A 22,452-nucleotide genomic window follows, 5' to 3' on the forward strand; every position below is an offset into this window, starting at 1 on the left:
GTTTAACATCAAATGTGAAGCAGCATTTCTGAGGTTGGTTGAGCTGCTCTGGCAATGTGGGCCTTTTTGTTTTTTTAAGGTGACAAAACGCTTCATGTGTTTTTATGTATTTTGAATTTGAATTTGAGTTTTCAAATTTTGAATTTTAATGACAATCATCAAAGCACTTCCTTATTTAGTGCACCTACTTTGCTTCTCATGGATTAGTGGTGACTGGTTTCTTCATGCAGCAGAAGTACCCTTGTAGGATTTCCTTAACTTTCTAATGCTCTGTGAGTTTTAGAGATTATAACAAATCCTTGCTGTCTTTAAAGTGTGTTTTTAAAGTAACTTAAAAAAAAGAGTTACAATTAGAAAAGAAAATTTGTTCTTCTTTATATTACTGGTTAACAAAATGCCTGATTTCAGTGTTTTTCAAATACCCCCAAAAGTATGAGGCCAAAACTGCCGTCTTCATGATCCATTAACAAGTAGGAGTTGTGTCCCTCCTGTGGCGATTCATCCAAACTGCCGCCGGTTCTCTGAACCTCTCCTGCTCACACAGGCCTGCATACACACTATTTGCAGCCTCCCTGGTTAAATTATAAGCACTAACCAAACTGTTATATTTTCATACACACAGCAGGTGTAGATGATAATTACATGTGAAGGGTGGAGTGGTTAAAGGCTGCTGCTAAACACAGGTCAAGACACAAGAAAGGGTGATGTGGGTGATGTAGCACAAACGTCTCTCTCTCTCTCTCTCACACACACACACACACACACACACACACACACCTTTCACTGAATGACACGTAACTCAAAAGCCACCCGCCAAACTTATCAGGAGCACCTGGCTGATTCCCATAAAGCTTCCAATCACAACTCAGAGAAGTCACAGTGGCCACACTGGGCTGCCATGTGGCGACCATCAGAGACAGAGCAGAGGTGACAAAGCTCTTTTTAAAGAGTCAAACAGCTACAGGTTCTCCTACACTTTCCTTGGTTCGCTCCTTGATCACCCACCTCACCCGTGTGAGTTGAATCACCCAAAAACATGCCGGGCGCCCTGTTTCTCTGCCTCCTAGTGTCTTCTGTAATCGCTGCAGAAAAAGGTAAACTCTTTAAGAATTCTCTTGACTCTCTTTAGTTCTCGTCACTGCTCTAAATGTCAAATATTGCAATGGGAATGTCTTCCTCTAAGTTCATAACAGTGTTGCAGATTTACTGATGTCCTGTACACGTTTGAGCTACTCTTTCACAACTGTGCTCCAGACTAGAAGACCTGTATGTTTTATGGATGGTTTACCCATTTAAAGAAAAAAATAAATAAATTCCCGTTTCCTAAAAAACTTTCCAGCTCATTTTGGTGATTTCCTGACTTCCCAGTGATGGGGATCTCGCTTGTGAGAGAGAAAGGCGTCTACAGGGTGAAAGTAGTTAAAACTGGGACACTTTTTCACAAAATGTTAAGAAAGAATCATAACAATTACAGATACTCATGTATTTATCCTTGTATCCTTGTAAGTGTATCATATTTTAACAGTTTGGGTTAGTTTTTTGAGACTTTAGCATCATCACTGTGATTTCCCCTGGAAAAAAAAGTAAAACTGGCACGATACATTTTTAAGCATTACATTGAAAAAAAAACTGTCGCAAATAGGGATGGGTACCGGTGTCCGGTGCCATGATGGCACCGGTTCTGACATAAACGGTAGTAACCAGACCGAAAAGCAGCGCACATTTCGGTGCTTTGTGCTTTTTTTTCCTGAGCTGTGATACACTTCTAGCCAATCATTTTACGTTTCCGAGGATAGTAGGCGGGGCCAGGTACGTACGTTCTGTTAGAGCAGAGCTACAGATTAAAAATGCCCAAGGCAAAGCGGTCAAAAGTCTGGCTGTACTTCACAGCAAAATATGCAAACTCAGCAGCCTGCAACAAGTGCTTTAAGCTGATACTGTGATACTGTCAAAGGAGGTAACACCAAGAATCCGATTAAACAGCTGGCGACGCATAGCGTTTTTTTTTAAAAGCCGAGAAATGCGCAGTATTTGATAGCTTGCTGCGAGACCTCACACCGTGCACGTCGGGTGTGGTGCCAGTTATCGGACCGGAGCAACATCCCCCAAAAACCCGAAGAATAGAGTCCTGGCCCCTAGCCCTGCCAGTGTAGCAGAAATGATGAGGATGATGATGCAGCAGCCGTTCTTCTCTGCATGAGTAGCTTAATGTTGTTCGTGTGTAATTTACGTTGAGTAGGCTAACGACGTTATTACATTAATGCAGGTAAGGTGAATTAGCAAACACAGTCATAGCTACATGCAGCTGTCTTCTTGTTTGATGGCAGATACTCCCTTCACCCTGGCCAAAAAGGCTAAAATGACCAAAGAAAAAGTGGGAAACAGTTAAACGAGAGAGGTTTTTGGACAAAGTTTGTGTTTTTTCCATTGTTTAAGCACTGCTTCCAGCCAAGAGTGATGCCATATATGCCACATAGCTGCAGAAAAGGCTAACATTGTTATCTTTTTACAAAAAAAAAAAACAAAAACAGCTGAACATGAGAGGTTTTTGGACAAAGTTTGTGTTCTCCATTCTTTAAGCACCGGTTTGAGCACCGTTTAAGCACCGGCACCGTTTCAAAAGTACCGATTTGGCACCGGTATCGGATAAAACCTAAACGATACCCATCCCTAGTCGCAAATATGAGAAAAAGTAAAACTCTTATATACAAAGTACTATTTCATTTATTTTATTTCATCAGAAGATTCAATAACCTCTACATTTAAAAAAAAAACTTGACTTTTCTTGAATTATTTGATGATTTGGGGTTTAAAGGGTTAAAAAATATGCTATGCCACTTCTCTAATTCTTTTGTGTCAGATGCCATCTTCTGGGTTAAACAAACCCTAAAAATAGCCCATCACTGAAAAGATCAGATCAAACTGTACAAAGTGTTGTTTCTTTGCATTTTAGTAACACATAAAATTGCATTTCATTGTAAACAAATAGGTCACATTCTATAGCAGTTAATAAATCCACAAAGATTTATTGAATAGGTTAAACTTCAAATACAAAAATACTTTACAAAGTCTTTAGTAGAAGTAAAAGCATTATGATGAAGACTCAATTTATTATGTTTTGGGTTTTTTTCTCTGAGACTCAATTACTAAAATTCTTTATGCCTCCTAAAATCTAGCACAAAGCAAAATCAGTTTCCATCGACAAGACTCCTTTTTGGTGCCTCGTTTTTTTCTTATAATTCTCATGCAGACGCAGATTTATTGTTTCCAATTTGGAATATTGGTGGACTACCAATAAGAAGGAAAGTCCAGGACTTTCATTCTATACATTTTGATATCAGCCATTTATATTGTTATGTATTAGCAGTGCTAGCAGCATGCCTTCAAGACTAGCAGTCGTGGTAGTGCAGTCAGCAGGTTAAAGGTCAACCACTATGGCCTTCGACAGTCCTACTAGAGATGACACAAGCCTGTAAGGACATTTTTCTTTATAGTATAAGCACTGACATCCTATATCAGGGGTCTCCAACTCCAGGCCTCGAGGGCCGGTGTCCTGCAGGTTTTAGATCTAACCGTGGGTCAACACACCTGAGTCACATGATTAGTTCGTTACCAGGCCTCTGGAGAACTTCAGGACATGTTGAGGAGGTCATTTAGCTATTTGAATCAGCTGTGTTGGACCAAGGACACATCTACAACCTGCAGGACACCGGCCCTTGAGGCCTGGAATTGGAGACCCCTGTCCTATATACTGCATATGTGTGTGTGTCACTAAGCGAGTGCAGACTTTGTTTCCTGGTCTTATTGAGACACTGAAAAAAGGAAGTAAAATCTCTCTGCACAGTTGAGTGTTTAGTGTGTCTCCTGTCTTCCTGCCTCAGACAGCGCCCTTCCTGGACTGAATAACACCAAAGATGTTGAAGCCTTCATCGACTCTGCTGAAGTGGTGGTCATCGGATTCCTGGAGGTCAGACAAGAAAATTGCATGTGAATAAAAAAAGGTCTCAATCATAGGCTCAGATAAGTTTGGGGATTTTTTTTAAAGCAAAGCCCACAGTAGCTGTTTTGCGGCTTAGTTTATTATGTTAACATGCATGTGGAAACCCAGACACGATGAGACAAATTAGCTGAGAGTGAGACCGTGAGGTCTCCAGAAATACAGCCTTTGTTTGCACCCCGGCCTCGGTGATGCTGCTGTCACGAATACGTTTTGAAAAAGGATCTGCTTCCCGTGGCCACACCTTTGGCAGTGCTGGTGCTGTAAGGACACAGGGTGGCTGGCTGTCCCACGGTGGCGAGCTCTTTGGCCAGACTTTGTGTGCGGGGGAAGATGGCAGACTTGACAGGAAATACATAGGCATCTGAAGATCTGTGGGATTGGCTCCATTGCTCCTCTCATAAACAAGTGCAGAGACGAGGGGAAGGTTCAAGAGAGGATAGTGGAGGAGAAAGACAGAGAGCACACAAGGATAGTTCATAGCCGGACCATGATGCTGAAGGCAATAAGAGACAAAAATATTGGTGCTGTGACTCACTGAGAGTGAACACATATTACAGGCTGCGAAATGAGAAAACGGACTGCCAGAGCTCATGCAACAGACTCTCAGAAATAGACATGATTCACCTTCCTTTGAGTCAGCCTCATCTGTCTTTTCTCCCTGGCAGCTGCACCTTCCAAATTGTTGAGGGTTTCTAGTGTCCCCCTGGAGACACTGGTGTTCTCGCTCAAATTTTACATAAGATAGGACAAACAGTAACAAACAAATAGTGAGGGGGAGAAAAAGAAGGGAAAAAAAAGAATTTACATGGTAAGTTATGAGAGGAGGTTGAAACGGTCTCCCTCTTTGTTCCAGGGAGAGGAGAGTTATGGCTATAAAGAACTGGTGGAGGCTGTGAAGCAAGTCAGCTCTGTCCCCGCAGCCATTTGCTCCGTGAAGGAGGTGTGGGCTGAGTACAACCTCTCCTCGGATGCCATCACTCTCTTCAGAAAAGTACTGCACATATTTTCAGTAATAAACGATGTACGATGTCTGTTTTCATGAATGCGATGGTGATGCTGTGTGTGATGCTTGCAGGCAGATAACCACCAGGAGAACATTGATCTTTCTGAGGCCAAGGACTTAAAAGCTGACGGTCTTGTAAACTTTATTTCTGTGAACGAGATCCGATACATCACAGAGTACAGCCAAGTGGTAGGTCCCACTCATGTCTTCTTCACGGTCCTCTCCTTCTATCTAATATTATCTGTTAAGTTAACATTTCAAATACTTTTAATTAATTGAAAAATGAATGAATAAAAAGCAAAGATCCATCACACAAAATCCCCGGAAAAAGGTGGATTGTTAGAATTTTATTTCTCACATTTTGAACCCCACTCTTTTCTATGTCCTCATCACTCTCTTTTCTCTTCTGTTCCTCTCAGACAGCAGTGGGTCTGTTCAATTCAGAGGTGAAGACACATCTCCTGCTCCTTGCCAACAGGGGGAGCAAAGATTTTGTTGAGCTCAAGGAGCGACTGGGAGCCCTGGCACCCGAGTACACAGGCAAAGTGAGAATATTCCTTAGTGTAATTCAGGTGTAAAAGAGCAGCTTTGAATAAATCTGAGTGCTATATGCATCGATCAGCTTCACTCTGGAGTGTGGAAATAGAAAGGGCTCATGAGAATACAATAAGGTTTGGCTTTTTTGCTTCAGTACATCATCATAGTGGATTGAAAATCAAACAATCCATAAGTGACTGAAGTGCAGACTTTCAGCTTTAATTAAAGAGGTTTAACAAAAAAAAGTATTGACTGTTTAGGAATTACTTTCATTTTTAGACAGTCTTTAATTCTCGCTTTAATTTCAAGGTAACTGGGTAAGCATAAGAGCATAACACGTTATCAAGTCAAACATGGCAATGTTATGGCATTATGGCTACTAATGGAACCGGCTTAGGTGTGCATTGCTCATGCCAAGTCAGTCACCTGATCTGAATCCAATAGGCATTCCTGTTCAGTTACTGAAGACAGTGAGGTGTCTGCAGCTCATGGCAGGAATAAATATGAATTTATGAGGTTTAAATATCAATTTCCTGCCTTTAGGTGAGAGGCAGGTTACATCTTGGACAGGTCACCAATCTATCGCAGGGCTAACATATAGACAGACAACCATTCACACATGTGGTCAATTCAGAATCCCCTATTAGCCTAATCCCATACAGTGAGAGGAAACCAAACACAGGGAGAACATGCAAACACCACACAGGTGGGAACTTGGAAACTGCTTGTTGTGAGGCCTCAGTGCTAACCAACAGCTTTAATATAAAATCGTGTTAATTTGTCCAATTACTAAATCCTAAACAGTAAATGAAATACTTTTGTTAAACCTCTTAAGCTAAAGCTCAGAGTCTGCACTTCAGTCACATCTTGATTGTTTGATTTAAAATGCGCTGTGGTGGAACACACACAAAACTGTGTGGCCTGTTTCTATACTAGTTGATCATTAGACTGCAAACCACGTGCATCCTTCATACAGCACTTTATTCTACATCCTTTTATCTATCTCACATCTACACTTACAGACCCTTTTTGAATAAGCAATTAAGCTAACACGCAAGACTTTGGACCAAGTAGAACTTATTCAATCTGGCCAACGAAAGTATAGACAGGGATACAAAATTCTTTAATTACATTCTGCCAAAAATCAAATAACTTGATCTAATCTAATTATGTAAAATGAACCGCCTGTGTTCCAGTTCTTGTTCGTGCTGCTTAATGGAGCGCTGAAGTCCAACTTAAAGCCACTCGAGTACTTTGGCCTCAAGCCGAAGGACCTCCCACGAGTTGGCATCTACGATGGTAACTCTGACACGAAGTGGCTTCTACCGGAAGGAGAAATTTCTACAGAGCGAGTGCGGGAGTTCTGTGAGTCTTTCTTACGAGGAGAACTGAAGGTGAGCAGCTGTTACTAAAGCTTAGTCACTGCTCTTGACCGAACACATCTATGGTTGCGGTGTATACAAATCCAGTTTGAAGATTTTAATTTATTATGGCAAAATGATCATTCTCTTGAACAAACAGAGGTCAGTATCCTCCAGGAAAAATTGCAATTGCATTAGCCCACACTAGTAATGTACCATGAGCCATCTTCCATATATGAGCCACACAAAAGACAGGAAACCCCCCCCCCCTCTGTGTATACCAGTTTGCTCTGTTACACCCCACAGAGCTCCAGCTGGCTGTGAGTTTCCACATCACTAAACTGTGGCATTAGAAATCTGAATTCAACTGACATCATATTCATTAAATGAATCAGCCCTAAAAAAAAAAAAAAAAAAGAGAGAGAAGCAAAAATAACAGCAAAACACAAGAAAGCATAATCTGCTTAAAGGTTTAATCATAATAATCTTTTAGAGAGCACAATTGCTGATGAACCTATCGATGAGTTAATGCTTCTTTCTCTACTTCAGATTATAGTTGTTATAGTCTAATCCAAAATGTGTCATCAAAAGATGTATTAAGACAGAAAGAAAACCTGCCACTGCTATTTGCTTGCTTTTTATTTTGCGTTCAGTTTCTGGTGGGCTTTTTTTTTTTAAGCTCTCAGCTGCAGATATACTTTAAAAGGAAAAGCTTTGACTCTCATCTTCCTTTTATAAATGGTTCAATCACATATTTACTTGAATAAAGGAATCCATTTAGCTTATAAATATGTTGCTTCCCCCAGACGCTGTCTTCTAAAATGCTAAAAGATGAATACATTTATAATGTTCAGGATTAAATTACTTAAAAAAAACAAACAGATGTGGCCAGCGTAAATGAAAGTGCTCATAATGCATCCGTGTAGCTGCCATGATTGTAGTTTATTCATGAATTGCAAGACTTTGAACTTTCCTCTGAATAATGCTGAATTGATAAGCTGTCTTCTGTATTTCACTTATTGCACCTTTATTTATTTATTTATTTATTTTCAGGGGATGAAAGAGGCTGAAGAAAAGCCTAAAACAGAGCTGTAGGACTCAAGAAGAAAATGAAAATGAGCTTCTTATTTACAAAATAAAATGAGTAAATTTGAATGAAAAAACTAGATTGATGTCTCTTTTCTCATAGGACTTATACCCTTTGAGCAGACAGGGAATTGTTTATATTTATGAGTGTCCATAAGTATATTATGTGTCCTTATTTATTTTCCAGTATTTGTTATGTTTTGCCTGTTTACACGAGTGTGAGTCCGTCTGCAGTCTGGTTAGTTGACCACAAGTCACTGGCCGCAAGTCGCAGTGATCTGGCGGAGTTTGTTAGTCTTGTCCACTAATGTTATTGTCAGAGCCACAACACACCAACCTCAGAGAGACTGACAGAAAGCATGCTGGGAAGATGTGGATGGAAGCACTGTAGTAAGTGGTAGTTTCTCGAATGATTCATTCTGGGGAACAGTGTTCAAATAAAGTGAAAAACACCATCTGTACAATATAAACTAACATGAAAATCACACACAGCCCTAAAGCGGGGCATCTAATTCAAGATTAACGTAAAGTTTCACTACAAGACATATCAGGATCTAAAAAAACGGAGCATATTTAGCTACAGAGGCTGTAAAAGTTCTATAAAAGAACAACAGATGGGCTGTAGACATCAAGAGTGAAAAAGGTTTGGGCTGTTCCCAAAAATATTCTCTCAAGCAAGAAGGGAATTTCAAGGCCCAGACTGGGATCAGTATAATTAGTGGTGCTGCGCTGCCAAGCGGATACATCCGGCGGAATCGGGAAAGCCTGGCAGGTGAACATTTCTCCAAGACCAGATGGAATATACAGTATGTGTCCCCCGCCATCTGAGTTTGTTTACGGCTACAAGTGAGACGGCTGACAGATGAGGCAGTGTTACATAAAGTGCTGGGGGCGGACAGACATGACAGCGTTTTCATCAAAAGGGCAAATTGTAAGTTAAAGCCTCTGTAGGGTTCACGTTTCCTTACGTCTGATATTAAATATTGCTGCCCCTCTCGTGCTCTTCTTAAATAAACAAGATGTTGTATCACCAGAAATTAAAGTATGATTTTATTTGCATTTATTGTGTTTATATTACTGTCATTTTTAATCAAGGTTCCTTCTGTCATCACATCAAAATACAAAGAACACATGATTTAATACAGAATCGCATGGCCTCCTGTGGTTTACAGATGATTTTCTTAGAAATTCTGCTAAGGCTGTTTTTAAATTGAAACTTTGGCGGCTGTTAATTTTAATAATTTGGTAATTTAGTTCTGGATGCAGGTGGGACAAGCTGACGAACATTTGGAGAGTATGGGTATGGGAAGAAAAAAAAACATAAATAATTCCATCATTTCCTCTTAAAAACAAGCAAAAACTGTTATTTGCTTTGTTTTCCTCAGAGCATAGAGTTTAAGTACATGTAGTTTCTGTTGCTCTTTACCTTATATGTCTTCAGTGCAGCAGACAGACTGCAGCCATGCCAACTGCAGATGTTCTGCTCAACAAAACTCACTCCCAACCAGTCGTGGCAGATGGCCGCCTGTCCATGAGCCTGGTTCTGCTTTAGGTTTCTTCCTGTTAAAAGGAGTTTTTCCTTTCCAATGTTGCCAAAGTGCTTGCTCCTAGGAGCTCCTATATGAGCTCTTTTTTCTCGAATTATTGTAACATCTTTACAATATGAAGCACGTTGAGGCTACTGTTGTTGTGATAAAACTGAATTAATTTTAATTGAATGTGTCCTTCAGTGTGCACATTAAACATGTAGAAGTGTTTTCTTTCATTTGTGCTGTGTTTATTTGTAAAATTAGAAACAGTCTAATGTATTACTTTATGGATGGACTATTGTTATTCATTTTTATGTTCTTAAAGCTTCCTGAAAATTCAGTTCAATTCAATTTTATTTAAATAACACCAAATAATAACAACAGCCTTACAATAATACAGAGAGAACCCCAACAATTATTCAACCCCCAATGAGCAAGCACTAAGGCTACGTCCACACTCATTGTTAGTCCATTTAAAAATCTCTGTGCTTTTCCTGAACATTTTGCCGCAACGTTTCAACGAACCGGAAAGTAAATAAACGGCAGACAGAAATGAGACAGGCCGAATCTTCTTGCGTTTCATGCATGCGCAGTACTGGAACGTAAGCGTTTTGGGCCTTTTCAATGTGGACGCACAGCTCTGTAAAAACGACTGAAAACGCTAGTGTGGACGCGGAGCGTTTTCAGACGAAAACACCGTTTTCAAATCTATCCGGGCTAGTGTGGACGTAGCCTAAGTGACTGTGGGAAGGAAAATGTCCCTTTTTGCTGGAAGCAAACTCCGACAGGAAGAAGACAGGACAAAGGACACACTGTGGGAGGGGGGCAGGTATTAATAATTACTAATGATTAAATACAGTGTGGTGTATAAATTGACTGAAAAAGAAATAGTCATGGGATTACCCCAGAAACCTAAACCTATTACAGCATAACTAAGGGAGGATCAGGATACCCTGATCCAGCCCAAACTATGAGCTTTATCAAAAAGTAAAGTTTTAAACGTAATTTTAAAAGTAAAGAGGGTGGCTGTCTCCCACATCCAACCTGGGAGATGGTTTCACAGAAGAGGGGCCTGAAGGCTCTGCCTCCCATTCCCAAAGGGAGTTTTTCCTTCCCACTGTTGGCAAATCTTTCTTACAACTGATTATATGATTATTGTGGTTTTCTCTCTAATATTACTGAATTGGTGCTTCATAAATATCACTGACCTGAGTTGAATCCACTGGATGTAGAAACTCTTAAAAAAAAGAATATGACACCACCTATATTACTGTAGCTGGTGATCATGGACAAGATAAGGCCACAGCTTCAGCTGCTTGATTCTGTAGTTTCCACTATTGTAGGTATTAGATTCATGAGTGAGCTCATGAGCTTGTGGGATTGATGGTATAAGCCTCAGGGCCATCTTTCATGACATCTGACATGTGAAGCAACAGTCTCTTCCTCCTGCTGCTGAACCCAAACATGATCCTCTCTGTTCTCTGGCTCTCACGGTCCTGTTGGGCTAAACTAAGCAGTAACTTGGCTCTTACAGCCCAAAGTAAACCTCATAAATCTGCATCTAAAACTGGCCTCTCAGTAAGACAAGTCTCTAATAAGTAAGCAATAAGTATACTGTAGGTAACCGTCTTTAGCCAAGTGTGTAACTGGTGTTCCCCAGTTTTTCAGAAAAAAGGCATAAAATGTCACATGATGCTGTTTGTTTATTCTTCTGAAAAGAAGTGGTAATGTATTTAACAGAAAACAAAAATTCTTTACTGCACATTTTTTGATTTGATTTTGATTTTATTGATTAGGATTCAAATATCTCAATGAATACAGAACAAAGATCTACCACAAAGCAAGAAAGCATGAGACAAGGCTAATCAAAAGGTACTGGCTGAAGCATTTGCTTATTACGCCAACCCTTTTAACAAAAGATCTTTTTGCATGCAGCTCCTGTACACAGGGCAGAAAGAAAAAGACTTTCCCTCCATATATTTATAGTGTGCAATGCTCTGAAACCACATCGATGTACTTTACAGATTTAGATTACTGTGTGTATGTGTGTTTACTGCTTGTATAACAAAACTTTTATTACTCCCTTACTTTGTGCGGCACACAAAAAGCAAAAAAGCACAAGTGTTTTTCATTTTTATTATCAGTATGAAGTTGTAGCTTCATATGCTTATTAAATAGATGGTATGTGTGTGAGGTTGTGTAGTAGTAGTAGTGTGTGTGTGTGTGTGTGTGTGTGTGTGTAGTGGGGTGGTGGGGGGCAGCAGTTTAATATCGATGGGTTTTTTTTAGGAAATGTGTTTTGCTGGCTTGATGAAAGGTTTTGTGGTAAGTGTGAAGTCCCATCCATCCAATTTACAAAAATAGCCTTTATTTTGAAAGATGCAGATGGCATCTAAACATGCAGAAAAAAATGTAGATAGCTATAATGTATTATTAGAGCTTCCTGCAGGAGAGCTCAACCTAATACATTTTTTTTTGTTCTTCCTCCTGAATGCCACAAAAAACCTTCTGTTTGTCGAAACATGACGTCACACAAGTGTCTTGTGGTGGTTTGATGGATCAGGTGACGAGAAAGAGGACCGGCTTCAGCACCATACAGACCTCGTGTGCCAAAATGTGCAGTGAGGATGTGCTAGAAGTCCATGAGATGTCCAACACCACTGCTGTGTTGGGTGAGGCTGATTTAGCTGACAGGCACCTTGAGATCAAACAGAGCCCTACTCTGGCAGTTGCTGAAGTTTCGTGATGCCATGAAATAAAAGCTCCATCCTCTGCACAACTCTTACAAATTTTTAGTCAGTGAAGGGGAAAGCATCTTCCCACCCACTCTGTATGCAGAGGGGGCAGACTGCTGTCAACCTTAACTGAGGATACAGTCAGGTGGTGGAAAAAATACTTTGAGGATCTCCTCAATCCCACTGGCACACCTTCCATAGAGGAAGCAGGGTATGGAGACAAGGGGTATGCCTGTGGCTGGGGTCACTGAGTTTTATATAAACTCTGGTGACAGGGGCCCTAAGACCTAGAGTCCCTTTGCCCTTGGATTGGTGGTGGCCCCTATTTTTAAGAAGGTGTGTACAAAGTTCAGGGAGATCACACTTCTCACCCTCCCTTGGAAGCCTCAGCCTCCCCTTGTAGACATGAGAGAGGAGGTGTAAATTTAGTTTTTATTGCTAACAATAAATTAAACTCATTCATGATGGCAGCTGGACTACTACCTAGAAAAGAATTTCTAGGTGTAACTGAGATGGATGTGGTCTCAGGATCTCATTTTGCACTGGGGCACTTTACAGCCAAGTGTGAAGCAATCTAAGGCCATAGTTCTCCCCCAAACACGGTGAAGAATCCACTTTGGGTGGGGAATAAATTGCTGCCTAAAGGGAAAGAGTGCAAGTGTCTCAGGTGGTTGTTCATGAGGGAGGAAACAAGGGATCTGGAGATTGACATTCAGATAGTTGCAGCGTCAGCAGTGATGCAAGTACTGCCATCTGTTATGGTGAAAGCGAGCTGAGCATGAAAGGAAAGCTGATGACTTAGCAGTTGATCTATGTTTGTACCCTTAGTTATGGAAACAAGCACTGTATGCCAGAAAGAATGAGATCACAGATACAGGTAGCAGAAACAAGCTTCCCTCAAAAGGTTTCAGGCCATCTGTTAGACATAGGGTGAGGTGCTCAGTCAGTAGCGCCTCAGAATAGAGACACTTCTTCTCCACATCAAACGAAGGAAGCTGAGGCATTTTAGCATCTAAGATGCCTGCAGGATTATCTCCTGGGCAGAACTGTTTGAAGGGGCTTGAAACTGGGGGTGCTGAATATATGAGTGTTTGTGCGCGCACGCTTAGTGCAACACATGTGAGGCAGAAACACAGGTGAGCAAATTGATTATGAAACACTTAAAAAGTATACCAGTCTTTCAACTACGAGTTTTCTTTAGACACAGCAGTCAAGATGTGCATACACACACAATAACCTATGTGTGTGCAGCTAACCTAAACCTAACCCTAAATAATGACATGAATCATTTTTGAAATTTAAAATACATTTATCTGTTTTTTTGCATTTGCAGGGGTTACTGTACTGTACTTCCCGCAGCATTGCTCTTAAGGTTTTTCAGCCATGTCCAAATAGGAAGAGAAACCCAATAAATGCAGGCGAGATATATCTCTATATCTTTACAGCTAGCTTGGGAATGCTTCACTGTTCTCCCATGACAGTTTGAGGAGGTGACAGGGGAGAAAGAAGGCCTCTGTTTAGACTGCTGCCCCCTCCCACCCCCCCACCCCCCCAAGCCAAACTCCCATAAGTGGCAGAAAATGATGGATGGATGGATGGATGTAATAACATAGCTGCTTCATTATAAATCCATGTCCAGTATTATAATGTAATTTTAAATTTTGTGTCTAAGCACAACTAAAATTTAACTGCTAAAAATCAAAAAACTTGTTTTGCTTTTATTTAAGCTGGATAATTTTTACTGCTAATTGTTTGTTGTTTTTTGTTTGTTTAATATACTAAAGGAACAGCTAGAACTGGCTCTTGCGGTAACACTGTTGTATAACAGCACCGTGTCCGACAGTTCCTTACTCTTTTCAGATGTTACACTGTAATATTTAAATGTTGCTGAAATATATTATGGGTATTTTAGGTACCTTACTGCAGACACAACACGAACAAAAGGAAATGTCATGCTTTTCTCCGAGCTTCCACACGCAGCCTGAGGTAATGGTTTTAAAAAATGCTGAATACAGTCCTCTAACTGGTCATTTGAAAGTTGTTTGTTGCAAAGATATGAGGCATGTGCATCATGCAACAGGAATAAAGCTGGTATGGATAAGAGTTCCAGTAAGAATGGCTCTGCTTACCCATCACCCATGAGGCCATCTGTCTGATGGATATAGACGTCTTTACTAGATACTGATTCTGTGTAAACTACACAAAGCTCAAAGAGAAGCAAATGATGGTTAGCCAAGAAAAGAAATTCCAGATTTCAACCCCACTGAAGTGTCGTGGAAGTATTTACAAGAACAAAAACTGACCGTCTTGTAGTTAGAGATATTTTCCTTTGAAAGGTGAAACAAAATTTCAGCAAACTGACAATAACGAGAAATTGTCCCTGCTTAAAAAAGGGAAATGATAACTTCTCAGGAATTTATTTCTCTACCTGAGAGCATATCTTCAGACCAAATGTGAAGAGGTCATTTTCTGATTGAGATCTTTGTGCTTTTTTAAATTTGTTTTGTTTTTAAATTTAGCCCCACAGGCTGAAAATTAATTTACCTTTTTTTTTTACTTAATACTTATTGCTTATTACTATTTACATACTTAATGAATCACTTTGTAATTCAACTATTGTTTCTTTGACTTTTCTTTTAGTTGTTTGTTGATATTGTAATTCACTGCTAACTATTAGCAGTAAAATGTGTTTGCGATAAAGTCAATATGCAACAGCATATGCTCTACGTCGTTTTCTCAAAAGAGTTTCTTTGTAAGTTTTTTTTTTGTATTTTTACTGGTTATGATATGACTAAATATACTGATAATCATACATGTGCAAATAGACAATGGAAAAGTACAATGAAACAGAGAAAAATCATTGGATTTATCAAAAAAGTTCCAATAACAACAACGTAATGGATCATTTACTAAATAAAATTTTAGTGATAAGACGATGTAATCAAAAGCCAGGGTGAGGAAGTGCTTCATAGTTCGGCCTCAGATCATTTGATAGATTGTTCCAGTAGCTCGGAGCATGAAAACTGAATGAAAAAATCTTTGGAATGCCGAAATCATTCCCTGAAACATTATGTATCTCAGGGGATGTGATTTAAAAATACATTTGTAGGAAGTTCTTAAATTAAAGAAAAATATGAAAAAAGGGAAAAATGATGACATTTGACTTGTGAGGATATTACATCATCTGCTTTAGAAAAAGATGCTCATCACTGATATGACTTGACTGCTGTGATCATACACAGTACAGTCGCTATCACATGTTTTAGTTGTATTTAAATCTGCTAGATGCACAAGAGCTGGGACAACTGTGAAAAACTGAGAGCGTTACCTGATGTCTACATGATATTAATTAAAAGCCAGGATGCGGCAGCAACGAGGAACTGTGTCTGCTGCATTTCCTGCCTCCTCGGGGATGTTATCACAATTGTTTTCTCCAACTGTGTCCCCCGAGTACTAAATCCACAAAAATCCACAAAAATGGACACTGGACGAGACACTGAAATTACATGGCATGAAGTCCAAAACAAATCCTAGACACCAGGAATAACGCTAGACTACGAAGCACAAAGGACAACAAGGTCACTCTGCACCACTGGATCTGGCTCACTACATGACAAATGAAGCCATTCGGGGCTCTTTGAGATAAATATGTATATACACGAGTCAAGTGATATGTGTGTGTGAAAGTTTGGTTATCTACACAGTATTTAAGATGCAATATGGTTTAGGTCAAAGCTGCAAACTCCAATACCTTTTTTAAAAATATACAAGCCACCAAAGCCGCACTCGAATATATCGCACAAACAGAAAACTGCATCCAAACCCGCGTGCATAACGCTGTGCGTCCAACACATGGGGGTTGTCTAAATTTATCTCTCTATATGCTGAAATACGCTGACTGACACTGTGCATTGGGCCGCTGGTTGGTGTTGGTAAGCCATAGCCGTGCACTGGATCTCTCCAGGACCTGGGCCGAGATGGATCTGTAAATAGCGTTTGACTGCGGTTTCGAGTGGGACTCTGCAACACTCTAATTAAGCTCTGTCGCATAATGAGGCTCACTGCTGTTCCGTGTCACTCGATTAGTAGGTTGTGGTAGGCTCAGACTATAGTTTGGGGTTTGTGTGGGTGGGAGATCACATCTGGGGCAAGGAATATAGAAACATAACAGCAATGGCAGACCTGGCAACCTTGATGTTAAAGAGGCAGCCCTGCAGTGGGTCGTCTGGATTAAAATCCAATTAAATGTTAAGGATATTTTATAGAAATCTTGTAATAGCACCAGTTTGGACTTTCAGGGTTTGTTGTATTATTTATACTTCAGCGATGACGGATCAGGACTTAAAGGAATTTGAAGGGGATATATAAGACTGGTAAACAAGACAAGTATATAAAAAATGATTAGTTTTGCCTTAAAAAAAAATTGCATTTTTTGTTGGAGAAAATATTACTAAATATATATATATATATATATTGTGGAGTTTATCCAAAAGCAAGAGAAAGGAAGTATTTTGAGATCTCTATTCAGACATTTAACTCAAAATTGATCTACAAGTCGTTCAAGTTCTTCAAAAGTTATCTTTAACTATTTCTGATGAGTTTTTTTCTTTGTATGTGAAAAATGCATATTTGCACACGCGCACGTTGTGGAGAAAACAGCACTTCCACAAAGAGTGTAGGGAATAATTCATCCATCATTCTGTCAACATATGCTCGTACTCACAGGTTTACATGTGTTGCCATGTACTGTACGTAATGTCAAATGCCAGAAATGTTTGTGGCTGTGGCTGTTGGATGAGTTTTTGGACTCTGTGCCAGGAGCTGTTTGGATGTTTATGTGAGTTTTCATGATAAGTGGAAGCGGAAACGGTGACATTTGATTCCCCAGCCAATCAGAGGATTATCTCATTGTGTGGGTCTGGTCTGACAAGAGAGGTGGACTACAGTATATATTGACCTCGACTTGGGAGAAAGAAACAGAACAAGCCGTCAGAGGAAAGCAAAGAAGAAGAAGAAGAAGCTGTAAAAGAATCGAGTTGTCTACAAGGAGACACTAACTACAAGACATCATGAAGGCTCTAACTCTCCTCTCCATCTGCGCTCTTCTCTCAGTGTGCTGGTCCATGGGAGGTAAGGACAAACTCTTGTTAATGCTGTGAAGCTGAGAATCGTTCTCGACCTTTTTAGGGGCGATGTGAGCACCTACAGTACGATTAACGTATGCCATTGTTTGTTTTCATCAGCGGTGGAACCCGAGGTTGTCGTGGACCCCGATGCCGACACAGCTGCTGATGTTGCACCTGCTGACCCTGCCGCTTCTGATTCCTCCTCCGCTTCCGACTCCTCTTCCTCCTCTGAGTCCGATTCCGCCTCATCTGACTCTTCCTCAGACTCTTCAGCATCCGATTCATCATCCTCAGAGTCCTCTGAATCCTCTGAGTCCTCACAGTCTTCAGAGTCCTCTGAATCTTCCGAGTCCTCTGAGTCCGACTCCTCTGCATCAGACTCTGGCTCTGACTCTTCTTCATCATCATCGTCATCCTCATCTTCCTCAGAGTCAGCCAGTTCTGAGGGTGGGTAGCAGATTTGTTTGATAGAAGCTTTGCATAGTTTTAGAATTTAAACGTGAAAAAAGTAAAAGTCTAAAGTTGCAATGTTTGACTCTTCAGCCAATCCAGTGGTGATGAAGAGAGATCTGGCCGCTGTTCTTCTGAGAAGCCGAAGAGCCGCTCCAGCTGGTAACCTCTCCCCTCTGCAGCTGGAAAGGTACAGCCGTTTTCTTTCACTTTGCAGTTTCTTGCTACAAAAGTCAATATTCATAAGTAAAATGCGGTACATACATGCACCATCTAAAACCATTTCTCTCCACCACCCTTCAGCCTCAGAGAGGTGTGTGAGCTGAACGTTGCCTGCGACGAGATGGCCGACACTTCCGGCATTGTGGCCGCGTACACCGCCTACTATGGTCCCGTCCCTTTCTAAGTTAAAAAAGATCTCTGTCATTCATATGTGTACTGTTTTTCTGTCATTTTCTTATGCAACAGTGCAACAACTCCCCTAAATCAGAAGCAGAACACAAAATCCATGGTTCAGAACCATGCTATGATGCTACACAGAGAATTTCTTTAGGCACAAATTATTGCACAAGTGGCCAGCTATAGTGGTCCTGAAAGAAACTGCCTCTTCCAGGCTTTCAGAGAGAGGCACATGGAAACACAAGCCTGTGAAGTATGTTATAGTAGCCCACACAAGTTTTAAATTATTCTTTTCATCTGTAGTGTAATGCAGTGAATGGTGCTACAAGTGCAAATGTATTGTTTCGTTTTTCTTTTTTTTTCTTTTGATGTACTGATGTTTTGATATTATGGATAGTCTTACTTTAAGTGGTAGTTCAAGTGAGTAATGGATGTAGTCGTAGAGGTAGTGTAGTGTTAGCATTGTGTTGATAGTGGTAGTGTACACTATGTGTAAAATGCACATCAGTTATCTGTTATGACTGTAACCACAAATTGCCTCTGGGTTTGAAAATAATAAATTATTTTGGTTTTTGTCAAATTGTTGCATTGTCCTCATGAATTTTTAATTTTAGTTCCTGATCTAAGAAAACAGAATGTTTGGGGGGATACTCAAGGTTTGGCACTAAAGGGCACTGAACACATGCTCCACACTGATATATGTCAGATTGTTTAATATGCTAACTTGTGAGCTAACAGCAGTGGTTCTAGTCAGATAAAGCACTGTGAGATCCCAGCTGCAGCTTGAAGATGAGCAGCCAGAGCCGTCAGTTGTCAGAGGTAGTTAGGAAACCTTATGAGACAGATTCTCTATTGTCATTATGCAGTCACATAATGTAATTCTGTATGCTAGTTCTCACCTTAAAACAGACCGCATTACAACATACATACAAATACACAAATAGTACATACAGTAGACAAATAATTGGAACTGAACAATTGAGGTGATTCAGATGGATTTGCGCTGAACTATTACACATAGACATGCGTTGTGTCTTCAGTATCCTCTTCCTCTTCTGCTTTTCCTCAAATGCCTTGTGCTTCCTTTGATTACCATTAGATGGCAGTGTTGGTCAATCAGTCAACTTAGCCTGTAGAAGTCAGGACTTTTATACTCACCGGCCACTTGTTTAGGTCGACCTGTTCAAAACCTCATTAGTGCAAATATTTAACCAGCCAGGGCATTTAAGCAGGTAGAGTTGGTCAAGACTTGACAGTAACACCTGTAAAGGCTTGCTACAACCAAGGTGTGCAGGGTAGTCTATCTGAATACGGCTGCTGATTATGTCCTTCCTTTGATGTTGAGATGGTTTTTGGAAAGGATAGTGCATCATGTCACAAAGCTCAAATCATCTCAAACTTGTTTCTTCAACATGACAGTGAGTTCACTGCACAGAGTCACCAGATAACAGTGGAACACCTCTGGGATTTATTGTAAAGGCTCACATCATAGATGTGCAGCTGACACATCTGCAGCGACTGTGTGATACTATCATGTCAATGTGGATTTTCTATAATAGCGTGTTCAATATGTACAACAAAGAATAAAGGCAGGTATGAAGGCAAAATGGGGGTCAAAACAGTACTAGCACAGTGTACCTAATAAAGTGGCTGCTGAGTGTAATTCTGTACTAGTTTTATAGGTGATTTAAGAGTTTCCAAAGATACAAGATATGTTATTCTGAATTTGGGATTAATTATGTTCAAGACATCTAAACTATTTTTCTTCTGATGGACTAAAAATACAACAAACACACGCCGTCACACAGATGTCATAATATTAGTATGTCTATCAAAATTAATCTGATCTGCTGTCACCCAATGAAATGGGTGCCAGCAGTCTGTGTGTGTGTGTGTGTGTGTGTGTGTGTGTGTGTGTGTGTGTGTGTGTGTGTGAGAGAGAGAGAGAGAGAGAGAGAGAGAGAGAGAGAGAGAGAGAGACATTTCCATGGCATTACAGTTTTTTACAGACGCTAGGACACATTTCTCACTTTTGCAAAACTCCTCACACAGTGAGCACAACAGAAGTCTATGTGGGCTAAACTGAGGATCAGTTATCATTGTTTTGGCACAAAATGCATTCAATGACTACATCTCTCAAATTTCATGAATTATTTTCTCACTCAGACACAACAACTGCCAAAAATCTTTGTACAGGACATTTTGCATGTGCTTACATACTGTTTTCAAAACTGTTAAACTTATGGCCAAAACAATAACACAATGCAAAACTTGAAAAGACAGCAAAATTCAACAGCAATATTTTATTGAAACATATTTTAAATCTAAAAATGCAGTTTAACCAGCCACAGCTGATTCCCATTGTAGATGAACCTCTACACAGGTGTTACTCCTTCAATTTCATTACAAAAGGAGACAACTGCTGAATAGGTTTGTTTTGTGACGTAAACATGGACCCAGCCAGAAATGGAGAAGTGGCTGAAAGAGGAAGAAGAGTGGCTGGGAGGGGGCGAGGAATACGTATGCGTGGTGGAAGAAGAATAAGAGGAAGATCAAGAGCTGTAGTCTCAGATGAGATCAGAGCTACTGTAATTGATCATGTAGTAAATCATGGTCACTCAATGAGAGAGGCTGGTCAGAGAGTGCAGCCAAATCTGCAACGCTCTACAGTGGCATCTATTGCTAGAGCAAACCAACAGGTAACTTGTATTCTGCAGGGGCATTTGCACATTTCAGAAGTAAATAAGCTTTTGTGTAATTGTTGTTGCATTTCTGCTTAGGACTCAACGGTCACCTCACACAGGAGGGAGAGGACGGATGTTCACTGATGTGCAGGAAACTGTCATTGTTGATATGGTCATCAGAAACAATGGGATAAAACTCACTGAAATTAGACAGAGTCTTGGCAGACAACGTTACTTTTGCAAATATTCACAGTGTAAGCGTAACAACAATTTCTAGAGTCCTGAAAAAACATCAGGTCAGGATGAAACAGTTGTACACTGTGCCTTTTGAGAGGAACTCTGAACATGTCAAGCAACTCAGGAACCAGTATGTCCAAGTAAGATCAGAATAAAATACAGATCTGTTTTTGAACAAAACCAAACACACAAAGACAATTATACAAATTTACTACTGTAACAGCTTATGTTGCCATGTGGATTTATGTTAGAGAGTCATGGAGATTGAAGGCAGGCAAACACACCACATTTTCATCTTTGTGGATGAGGCAGGTTTCAACTTGGCCAAAGCACGGCGACGAGGGAGGAATGTGATTGGGAAGAGAGCCACAGTGAATGTCCCGGGCCAGAGGGGTGCCAACATCACAATGTGCGCAGCAATATCCACTGATGGACTGCTGCTACACAGACCACTGATTGGGCCATACAACACTGAACGGCTCCTTGCGTTCCTGCATGATCTCTATGGAAGGGTTGTGCTAGGTGAGGAAAGGGATGCGGAGAGAAGGAATCAGCCAACATTTATGATTGTATGGGACAATGTGGCATTTCATCACTCCCGTGCAGTCAGAGTGGTTTGCAGCCCATCCCAGAATGGAGTCTCTTTTCCTTCCACCTTACTCTCCATTCCTCAACCCCATAGAGGAATTCTTTTCCTCATGGCGGTGGAAGGTTTACGACCATCATCCACATGATCAAATGTCCCTCCTGGATGCAATGAATGCTGGATGCCTGGACATATCAGCAGAAGATTGCCAGGGATGCCTAGGTGTATTGCTCTAGATGACATTAGATGTGATGTGGATGAGAACCTGTGGCCAAATGGAGAAGACAGAGTAGATTAGCATTACTATTGTATGTGCATCAGTGGATGGTGTGTATACAAATTCTTGTATTTTGGGATTACTTGGTGCAAAAAAATAATACATAAACAAATATTAACGAATTCTGCATGATGTCTGATTCATTCCAGTAACATACATTGAAATTATAAACAGATGTGTCCTTGTTTTACACAAGAAAACACTGTAATGCTACATGTTGTTAGTGTTTTTTAGGTCATTGTTTTGTGGGTGACAAAGTGTGTTTGTCGGCTGTCAACCTTTGCTAGTGTTCTGGAAGAATGAGTTTATTTGAGACCTGAATAAAGTGTTTTGGTAGTTGTAGTGCATTTTGAATGTGAAATGAACTGCTTTGCCAAGCTGACGGTCAGATAGGAGGATTGTGTGAAGAGTTTTGCAAAAGTGACCTAAGTATTGTGAAATG

General features: G+C 40.4%; 2 protein-coding genes across 2 annotated transcripts; both read left to right on the forward strand.

The window, feature by feature from the left end:
* The first annotated feature begins 889 nt into the window (after positions 1-889).
* erp27 (endoplasmic reticulum protein 27) lies at positions 890-8,058 on the forward strand. The gene is made up of 7 exons (XM_082535217.1): positions 890-1,094; positions 3,882-3,967; positions 4,854-4,991; positions 5,076-5,192; positions 5,423-5,548; positions 6,737-6,934; positions 7,955-8,058. Exons 1-7 carry the CDS (start codon positions 1,037-1,039, stop codon positions 7,994-7,996), a joined length of 765 nt encoding a protein of 254 aa, XP_082391343.1. The 5' UTR covers positions 890-1,036; the 3' UTR covers positions 7,997-8,058.
* A 9,139-nt stretch (positions 8,059-17,197) lies between these two features.
* bglapl (bone gamma-carboxyglutamate (gla) protein, like) lies at positions 17,198-18,806 on the forward strand. Its single transcript, XM_082535060.1, has 4 exons — positions 17,198-17,381; positions 17,495-17,824; positions 17,921-18,017; positions 18,131-18,806. Exons 1-4 carry the CDS (start codon positions 17,321-17,323, stop codon positions 18,231-18,233), a joined length of 591 nt encoding a protein of 196 aa, XP_082391186.1. The 5' UTR covers positions 17,198-17,320; the 3' UTR covers positions 18,234-18,806.
* The last annotated feature ends 3,646 nt before the right edge of the window (positions 18,807-22,452 follow it).

This window comes from Aulonocara stuartgranti (genome assembly GCF_965226115.1).
Source record: "Aulonocara stuartgranti genome assembly, chromosome: 6".
In the NCBI taxonomy this organism is placed as follows: Eukaryota; Metazoa; Chordata; class Actinopteri; order Cichliformes; family Cichlidae; genus Aulonocara; species Aulonocara stuartgranti.

Coding starts and splice junctions, on each gene's coding strand:
- bglapl (XM_082535060.1), top strand. CDS start 17,321: ATGAAGGCTCTAACTCTCCTCTCCATCTGCGCTCTTCTCTCAGTGTGC. Junction 17,382..17,494: donor AGTGTGCTGGTCCATGGGAG/GTAAGGACAAAC, acceptor TGTTTTCATCAG/CGGTGGAACCCGAGGTTGTC. Junction 18,018..18,130: donor TCCCCTCTGCAGCTGGAAAG/GTACAGCCGTTT, acceptor ACCACCCTTCAG/CCTCAGAGAGGTGTGTGAGC.
- erp27 (XM_082535217.1), top strand. CDS start 1,037: ATGCCGGGCGCCCTGTTTCTCTGCCTCCTAGTGTCTTCTGTAATCGCT. Junction 3,968..4,853: donor TGGTCATCGGATTCCTGGAG/GTCAGACAAGAA, acceptor TCTTTGTTCCAG/GGAGAGGAGAGTTATGGCTA. Junction 5,549..6,736: donor CACCCGAGTACACAGGCAAA/GTGAGAATATTC, acceptor CCTGTGTTCCAG/TTCTTGTTCGTGCTGCTTAA.